Source organism: Benincasa hispida, chromosome 5, assembly GCF_027475165.1.
Source record: "Benincasa hispida cultivar pf3 chromosome 5, pf3_genome.v1.1, whole genome shotgun sequence".
Classification (NCBI taxonomy): Eukaryota; Viridiplantae; Streptophyta; class Magnoliopsida; order Cucurbitales; family Cucurbitaceae; genus Benincasa; species Benincasa hispida.
In genome coordinates, this window is record NC_143482.1 from 59,677,308 (window position 1) to 59,687,447 (window position 10,140).

A 10,140-nucleotide genomic window follows, 5' to 3' on the forward strand; every position below is an offset into this window, starting at 1 on the left:
ACCCAGGAGGAGGACTCATATAGACTTCCTCTTCAAGTTCCCTATTCAAAAAAGCATTTTTAACATCAAGTTGGTGTAGAAACCAATCCTTATTTACAACAACTGACAAGAGCACTCAAATAGTGTTAAGTTTGGCCACAGGAGAAAAAGTTTCAAAGTAATCTACTCCATAGATCTGAGTAAAGCCTCTTGCAACAAGCCTAGCTTTGTACTGGTCAATCGTCCCATCTAACTTGTATTTTATTGTAAACACCTATTTGCATCTAACTGTCTTGTGCCCTTCAGGCAAAGCCACCTATTCCCAAGTTCCATTCTTCTCGAGAGCTCTCATTTCATCCATAATAGTAGACCGCCATTCTGGTTTTTTCATTGCCACACTTATGTCATTTGGAACCATCTCAGTGTCCAAACTGGTAGTGAATGCTTTGAACTCGGTTGCTAGATTAATATACGTCATGTAACTATGCATAGGGTATTTAGTACATGAACGAGTGCCTTTCCTCAGAGCTATAGGAAGATCAAGCGATGCATCACGTTCCTTCACCTTTCTAGGCTCCTCACCATGATCGACTGTCTGTGTATCAGAGATTTCAGTAGTATCCTCCACATCATCATTAGCAAGAATCATTTCATTCTCTATTGTCTCCCCTTCTGCCATTCTTTCAGTATTACTACTTTCTTCTCCCTTATCTTGCCTACATTCATTAGTCTCCATACACAAATCAACATCATTAATTTCAGGAATGTACGTACTTGGATCTGATGGTGGGTCTGACTCATGCACTAGAGCCGGTGGTTCTGGTTCGACATGTGACACTACTTCATTCCTGAGATTTTCCTACAGTAAGTTTTCCAAGAAACGTAGTTGGTAGGAAGAACCAGATCATCATTCTCAAAACTAGGTTTAGACTAGATATGAATGGGAGCTGACTCTAAGGGAATAACATAAGATGACCAGTTAGTCTCTTCATTCATGTTCTCCCCCTGAAGAAGACTAACAGGAAAGAACGGCTGATCCTCGAGGAAGGTGACATCCATGGAGACATAGTATTTACGAGATGACGGGTGATAGCACTTATATCCACGTTGATGAAGTGGATATCCAAAAAAGACACACTTCTAAGCACAAGGAGTAAATTTGTGTGGTTTGGACCATGGGAGTGAACAAAGGCAACACAACAAAAAACCCGAAGAGGAACATCGGAGATTAATCGAGTGGTTGAGAAGAACTCTTTAAACAGTTCTAAAGGAGTATGAAGATTAAGAATACGAGAAGGCATCCGATTAATGAGATGGGTAGCAGTAAGAACCACATCCCCCTACAGGTATGATGAAAGAGTGGCAGATAACATAAGAGACTTGGCTACTTCTATGAGATGACAATTTTTCCGCTCAGCTACTCCATTTTGTTACGAAGTGTAAGCACACAAGCTCTGATGGATAATACCCTTAGAGAAAAGAAAATACCTGAAGAAGGCATTGAAGAATTCTCGCCCATTATCACTTCGTAAAATTCCAATCTTCGTTTTGAACTGAGTCTCGACAGTTGTATAAAATTGTTAGAAAATAGATGATACCTCAGATTTGTCAATGAGGAGAAGGACCCAGTAAGGCGAGTGTGATCATCTATAAATATGACAAACCACCATTTACCAGTGGAAGTGGTAAACGGTGAAGGAGCCCATACATCACTATGAACAAGAGTAAAAGGACTTAAGGGTTTGTAAGGCTGAGATTGGAAAGAAACACGACTTTGCTTGGCACAAATACACATCACAATTTAAAGAGGAAGTATTAACATTGCGAAATAAATGTAGAAACAAATACTTCATATATTGAAAATTCGAATGTCCTAAACGGAAATGCCACAACATAAAGTCATTTTTAGAAACGTAAAAAATTTAACGACATAAACCCAGTTTGATGATCATCTTTAGAGGAATCTTCTTCAGAAAGGAAGTAGAGTCCCCTATCGTGCCGGGCAGTGCCAATCGTCATCCCCGATTTCAGATCCTGAAACAAAATGGAATCAGGTGAGAAAATTGCCTTACACTTCAAATCCCTTGTAATTTTACTGACAGACAACAAATCATAAGAGATTTTAGGCACATGTAAAGTATCACCCAGAATTAAACCGTCAAACGGGGAGATATGGCCTTTCCTTGCAACAGGGGCAAAAGACCCGTCTGCAATGTGAATACACTCATTTGCAGCACTTGGGTTATACAACACAAACAATTTTGAAGAACTTGTAAGATGATCTGTGGCCTCTAAGTCCACCATCCATGGTTTTTTACCATTTATACTAATAAGGAAAAATGAAGGGAAATTACCTGATTGTGCAATAGCACTCACCCCAACAGTAATCAAGTTGTTCTTACTATCATCGGAAGACTGCTTCTGAGTATGTTCATCTGCTAAGTCACTTACTAGGGCACGACCGATATTAGATTTTTCATGAGACTGTCGTCGCCTGTTGTGTGCCAGGACTTCTTACAATGTTTACACACAGGTGGGGGGTTTTTATCGCCATCAGCACTGGACGACTTTACAATGAAGGCAACTACATCAGTTGTAGGAATGGGATTATTCATGGCACATGACCGATCCTCTTTCAGTCGTATTTCGGAGCAGACTTTTCTGAGTGAAGGAGTAGAGGTTGGCCCAATATTCGACTATGGACACCATCGAATTTAGGATTTAATCCAGCCAAGAACACATACACACGGTCTGCCTCTTCAATTTTCAAGTATTGAGCCCCGTCTTGTGCACAGTTCCAGACAATCTCTCGACACAGGTCTATCTCTTGCCACAACATTGATAATTTTTTAAAGTAAGATATAACATCCATGGATCCTTGTTTTCATTCATGGACCTACTTGTGAAATGTATATAGTCGAGAGGCATTCTGTCTCTTTGAGTACAAATCTCACGCAACCTCCCAGATATCCTTGGCGGTTGCAACATATAATAATTGTCTGCCTATTTGAGGTTCCATACTATTCACCAGAATAGAGCGTAACAACGAGTCTTCTCCTTTCCAGATTCGTTCTTATGGATCGCCTTGTGCTGGCTTCGGAATCTCCCTCGTCAAGTACCCAAATCTGTGACGCCCTTCCAAGGCCATTCGAATTGATTGGGACTAAGAGAAATAATTCTAGCCATTTAATTTTTCTCCCACAAGAAATCCTGCAAATAAGCCAACCGTTGTCTCACATCGTCTGGGTAATGGGTCGAACCAAAAGCGGCTAGAAATGGGGCAGTCACTATCGATTGGAAGGATGTCATCGGATGGAAGGAGGTCGCTGGCATATGTAAAGACACTTGGTGCGGAAGAATTAGTCGTGTTCGGCACGACTCCTTGTAGATCGAATGGGCCTGGCGCGGAAGGGTAGGCCGGCGTGCAAACGATCGGTGCGGAAGACTGTGACGGCGCAGAGGACTATGACGGTATGGAAGGCAGCGACCCATGGCTTGAAACGACCGGATCTGTCTATCCATCAAGGATTCGTCTGGGTTCAACGCGGAAGAGTCCGATCGGCGCTACTGTCTGGTTCGGCGGCTTCCATCGACGACGGCTCTCTGTCGACTACAGCTGGACGGCAGAAAGTAACTCTGGTAGGGCTACTTGAAAAAACTCCTTTACGACTGCTCGAATAGTAGTCTTCATGTCAAAACTCGAAGTTCCATCAACAGAAGATGAGTATGGTTGGTTCTCTCCATAACAGCTAGGGTTTCGTCGCCTAGCTCTGATACCATGTTAAAAATAAAAGAGAAGGGAAGAGAATGACAACACAGTTACATGGAAACCCTAGTATAGGGAGAAAAATCACGATATAGAGACTTTTCTTATTATTTTAATATGATACACTGAATACATAGGGACACACTGTATAAATAAACAGTAGGAAATCCTAGGGGTCTACACAATTACATAAATGCCCCTAGGTTAATAACTCTATTTTCAACGGTTTTTCCAATACATTCAATAAATATATATTTTTCTCAAAGATTTTTATTAACCTTCAATAAAAGGTACATATTTTTCAAATGACTTATCAAAGCCTTCGATAAATGTATGTCTTTCTCAAAAGTTTATGTTACCCTTCGATAAAAACTACATATTTCTCAAAGGTTTTTTCAAAACCTCCAATAAACATATATCTTTTTCAAAAGTTTTTATTAATCTTCAATATAAAGTACATATTTCTCAAAGCTTTTTCCAATACCTTCAATAAATGTATATCTTTCTCAAAGTTTTTTTATAGCCTCCGATAAAAGATTGTCGAAATAGCTCAATTTTCTTGTAGTGTAAAGACAACTCTATTTTTCTTTATTCAAAAAAAAAAAAAAGAAAAGAAATAAGAAACAAAGGAATGAAAAACAAGGTCTTAGATAAATAGAGTTTTTAGACGTGTGTTTCTCAAGTGATAATTTATTATTATTAGGAATGTTTTTGCATATAGCAAGATGAGCCAATTTATTTATAAATATAGAAAAATATCACTATTTATCGGTGTCTATCTATGTCTATCATTGATAGACCGTGACATTTTGCTATATTTGAAAATATTTCTAACAGTTTTTTCGTTAAAACAATTACTTTTTTTATTATTATTATTACTGTTACTATTTGGGATATCTATTATTATTATTACTATTATTATTATTATTATTTTGGACTATATGAATTTTGATACCATAGTGAACTTCATGTTTATCTAACTTCATGTTATAAAACGAGGGAAACAAGAACAAAATAAGGGGAGAAAAGAAAGTAAAGAATAAATATATTTTATATTCGGTCAAAGTAGAGAAAGAATATATTTTGTATTCAATTATGTATCTCAAAAATCTCAATAACTACTATTTCTAGAGTTTACATGATATGAAAAGATAAAGATACAAAGAAGATAATGAAAATAATATTTAGATGAATGTAATCTATTAATATCTGTATATAATTCAAATATTTATAATACTACTCTCAGATGCTCATTATATATAAAGTTAATATCTCCCTAAAACCTTACCAAGAAAAACTCAAAAAAATTGCAACAGGTGGGAATTTAGTAATATATTATTCCAAATGTGTCACCCACTTTTTATAATTTACACATATGACAAGTTTCTAAGATCCTATTTTCAAATTCTTTGTTATAAACCTTTGACAAGTTTATAAGGTACCCGACCTTATCCATATACTAAAGACCATTTTGGCTACCTACTCGAACTTGATCCACTTTTATTTCTCCACATAAAGTCAAAGTACTCATGTAATAGCCATGGATCTTAGTTTATTGGATTTAGGTTATTTCTAAAACAAAATGAGCAATTCATATATCCAATAATAACTTTATTGAATAAACCTCAATAACATCTTTATTGTAAATTGAATATGTTTATATTTACAAACTGCAAGTTTTAGGATATACAACCCAACAAACAATGATGTTATGAAAGAATGGTATGATCTAGAGTCAAATAATACCTAGGCATAATGTCCTAAGATTGAGAGTGTACCTGTCACTACTGTTTTGAACTGCTCGGCCTCTCGACAGTTGGTGGGATAGACTTAACCGTGTTGTTTTTCTTGTCTGATTGTATTGTGCTGAGTGTTCTGTAGCTGATTTTGACCACCTCCAGCAGGAACACCAGGGTATCTGTTTTCCATATGCCCCTTTTGTTTGCAATTAAAACATGCTCTCGTTCCAACTAAACAATGACCCACATGGGACTTCCAGTACGATCTACATATAGGCTTATCCTTCCTAGCTCTTCCCATCTTAAGATTCTGCTGTCAATATTGTCATAATGTTCCAAACATTCCTGAGCTTTTCTGTGGGGGCTCAGAAGCCTTTTGCTCTACTTTTCTCTTCTATCTCAATGAGAGTCTTGACCCTTGAGGTCTTGGGTGTTCCCTCCCCTCCAGGTAGTCGGCTTAAAGGCTTGCAAAAAACCACATAGGTCATTTTTTAGGCCTTGGACAAACCTTTCGACCTTCTTAACCTCTGTGGCAACCAATTCTGGAGCAAAACGAGACAACCTGTCAAACTCCTAAGCATAATCTTTGACCGACATCCGGCCCATCTTCAGATCTAAGAATCCTTTCTCTTTAGCATTCCATAGGCTAGTGTAGAAGTACTTTAGATAAAACCATTTTTTGAACTGCTTCTAGGTTATTGCTCCAATTTTAGCACAAATAATCCTTTTAGTGGACTGCCACCTTCGGTAAGCAAGAAAATCACACACTGTACTTTCTGACCATCCGGGCACTTCATATATCGAATAATCGTTTCTATGGAAAATAATCACAACTCTGCCTTGGTAGAGTCATTCAATGATCCATTAAACATGTGAGGATTAAACTTCTGAAAATCCCTCAGATGCTTAGCCTCAACGAACAGATCTTGCAAATTATGCTGTGGAGTAGGGTATTGAGGAGAAGGAACCTCCTGAGACGGTTCTTGTCGAGCTAATGCCTCATCCACTATCTTCTTAAATCTTTCCTCTAACTGCATCGACATTGTAGCAAGATCAGCCTGGGTGACAGGTGCATCAGGAAGTGGGTGTATCAATGTTTGTTCCTCATTTTTTGCAACAACCTTAACGGGTGGGTTATGTTCACCTCTCATACCATCCGTCCTTCCTCCTCGATCATTCCTACATGCAGTTCGAAGTGGTGGTATTTCCTATTATTCATAGTTAACTTCCATTAATTTCTCAATAAAAGTAAATAGTTTAATACCATCCTTTGAGAAAACATGCAAGGCCATACAAATATTATTTTTAGAACACCTAAACTATAAACATATCCGTCGAGGACGAGGGATCCATAGTTAGCCATGAGGGACACAAAACCAAGACTTGCATCATAAGTCAGTCTATAGAACCTAGAACTTAAGCTCTGATGCCAATTGTAACGATCTGACCTCTCAAGTACTCAAACAAGGTTCATCACCACTAGTACACATTTTCATTTAAACATTTTGACTGTTATAACGTAAAATCAGAGAAAACACGGATAACAATTTAAAACTATAATTTTAATTTGATAATAAATTTAACAATCAATACATTTAGTTGGGATAAAAAAAATTCCAAACAAAATAATAAAACATGTCATCTGTCAACAAGCTCAAATAAAATAAAAATAAAACATCTAAATAAATAAATAAAAATGAAACATGAATTGTGCGGAAGCATTTTCTATTGTCATTGTATGACTCTATCACGGGTCCCTTTTGTCCCTCACTAGTAAGTGACCCGCTACTGGGCCTTCTAGTTTGAATGAAACTCACTGAGGAGAGTATCTTATGAGCAGAAGCAAAGATCGTCCCAATTTCTAATTTTAATTGAATATAAGTTTTACAGTAAATCAAGAACAAGATATGCATTTACATAAATTATAGCAAGCAACAATAAAGGAAAACATAGGGTTTCAAAAATCCTTACCTTTGAAAACTATTCTTCAAGAATCCCTCGAACAAAACACGAACGGATCTCCTTCTTCAAAAAGGATACCACCACTTAAGAACCCTTTATATTCTCTTGGGACAAAGGATTCAAGTAAGAGTTGTGAGCTTTGTTTGAATCCTTGGAAGAATGAAGGGAGATGGACAAGAAGAGAGGGAGGAGAAGAACTTTTCTTCTCTATGAGTTTTTTTTTTTTTTTTTAGAGAGCTCTTTCTCTCAATGTTTTCCACGAAGAAGATGAATCTCAAAACAACTCATGTTTTCTCACTCACCGCACGTATATGACTAAGAGAAACTAGTGGGAAAGGAAGTTGTAGCTCCCTCCCTTCAATTAATTAATATTAATTTAATAAAATAAAATCAATAATAATTATAAATATAATAATAACCTTATTATATGTATATAAACTATATGTTATATCTCATATGACACATAATCTATATTTACATATTGTATCAAATACAATATATCCTATAGATATATTTTCTCTCAACAATGCATGTCATTTAATATAAATCACATTTATATTAAATGCACTTTTATGAATCTCATTCATATAATTAATATTTGAATCATATTCAAATATTTAATTCCTCTCAACTTATTTATGATATTCAATATAAATCATATTTATATTAAATTTAATCACATGAATCTCATTCATATAATTAGTATTTGAATCATATTCAAATTCTTCTCATATTACCTTATATTATAATGTATCAAATACATTATATTAATTATATCTCATATATAATTAATTTAATTAATTATATCATATATAATTAATTTTCTCAATTAATTTGAACACTTCAACTTAATCCAAAATTAATTCTCAATTAAATCCCTATTGAGCTACAAAGAGGATCTTATGGACCTGTAAATTGATGCTCCAATAGTACTCGGATAATTAATTAAACTCTTTAATTAAATTACCCAATATCCGTTAATTTTCGGTCATTCCACTAAAGATCGACATTTGCACTCTTCGCACTACAAATAAATTTCTGTGTTCATTGGATATAACCCATCAACAATACCGTAGTTACATCTAACTCCTTAAGTACCACTAATTTCTCTAATTAACAATAAGTCATAGTCCAACTATGACCAAGTCTCTCTCGGGCCAGGAAAGAGTGTGGCCACTATGTTCAAGCCTCGAAACCAGCCCTTAAGGCAGCAATTTATCTACTTTCCTTGCATTGAGGAAGGAGTAAATTCTATCTTGCGTAGCTGTGTTCCCAACTCCCCAGTCAGACGAATCCCTAAAATGGTAGGTTTGTTGAATTGGCAATCTGGCCACTTCCACCCATGCAAATCAAAAAACCACCTTCATGAGCTTGTTCATAATTCACTTAGGATTCAGGTCAATAGCGTTATATAAAGAGACTAATCATTTCATGGTCCGGTCTTATACAAACTCTTTGTATAGGATACCCCCGTTCACATATCTCTACATGTATGATCAAGATCAGATCATTTGTAGCACTTTACAAAAATTGTAACACCTACAAAGTGAGTCGTATCTATAGTGTCAACAAGATAAGGTACCCAACCTTATCCATCTACTACAGACAGTTTAGGTTATTATTTAAACAAGATCCATGTTATATTTAAACAATATCCACTTGTATGTCTCTACATACTTATTTAAATTACATGAAATAAACTCGGATAATAGTTTATTGGATTGAGTATATACTGATAAAATAACACTTATTATATTAACAACAATATGTTTATACAAAATTTACAAACTACGAGATTACAAAGAAATTTAGGACACCAATTCCTACATAGGTTACTTGTTAGCTAGTTTATCTAGGCATCGATGTATAACCATATCATATCAGTCGTAGTTATCCTGAAGGTCACCTATTACTCATAAATGTGATCCCGAAGGAATACGCATCAGTCATAGTGTGTATACTAGAGGTACACAAATCAGTTGTACACATGAATCTGGAGGAGCATGCATCAGTCATAGTGTGTAACCAGAAGGTACACAAATCATTCGTAAACATGATCCCAAAAGAACTTGCATTAATCATAGTGTGTAACCTGAAGATACACAAATCTGTTATAGTTGGTCCCAAAGGGGTACACTGAAGGATCTCTTAACGAAGAGCATCTATGAGCGCACTCGGATCTTTCCGATTTCACCGTGACCGAAATACAACATATACATTCTAACATACAGTTATGCAAAATTACACTAATTAAAGGCATGCTTCGAACAATAAAATTATGAAGGGAAAGATTCTCATACCAGTTAAAGACGCTCTACAAGCTTTGGAACACAACGCAGCAGAAGACCTCTACGTGATCTCTATCGCCCAGCAAACAAGTCGTCTACAGTAGCATGAATTATCACGAACAAGTGAACGCATTAGGGACGACACCACCAAAATGGAGCCCTTGGTATTCTCGAAGTGAGAATCCAAAGTGTGGTCTTTGGTGAGTTTGGTAGAGGTTCGAGAAGGAAGAACAAATCGTGTAGACGATAAACAAGTGGAAGAGAAAAGGAAGCTATCTTATAGCTAAATGTTTATCATTTAGAAAAAGCTACACGATCATGTAGGTTTTACTAAGCGATCGTTTAGAAAACACGGCACACTATGCGATTGTTTAGGGACTAGTGTGCGGTCGTTTAGGTGCGAGGT

At 36.2% G+C, this 10,140-nt stretch overlaps 1 protein-coding gene across 1 annotated transcript; it reads right to left on the minus strand.

Annotated features, from left to right (window-relative positions):
- Window positions 1-295: 295 nt before the first annotated feature.
- On the minus strand, window positions 296-1,498 carry LOC120077401 (uncharacterized). Its single transcript, XM_039031284.2, has 3 exons — window positions 1,448-1,498; window positions 1,188-1,319; window positions 296-838 (listed from the first exon to the last, which is right to left on the minus strand). The coding sequence occupies exons 1-3, from the start codon at window positions 1,496-1,498 to the stop codon at window positions 296-298; spliced, it is 726 nt and encodes a 241-aa protein (XP_038887212.2).
- Between the last annotated feature and the right edge of the window lie 8,642 nt (window positions 1,499-10,140).

What these genes read in the sequence shown, in the direction of transcription:
- LOC120077401 (XM_039031284.2), bottom strand. Translation starts at nt 1,498, where the DNA reads ATGGGCGAGAATTCTTCAATGCCTTCTTCAGGTATTTTCTTTTCTCTA. An exon ending in GTATTTTCTTTTCTCTAAGG is followed by an intron (nt 1,320 to 1,447) that starts GTATTATCCATC and finishes TCATACCTGTAG; the next exon opens with GGGGATGTGGTTCTTACTGC. An exon ending in TCTCCGATGTTCCTCTTCGG is followed by an intron (nt 839 to 1,187) that starts GTTTTTTGTTGT and finishes AACTTACTGTAG; the next exon opens with GAAAATCTCAGGAATGAAGT.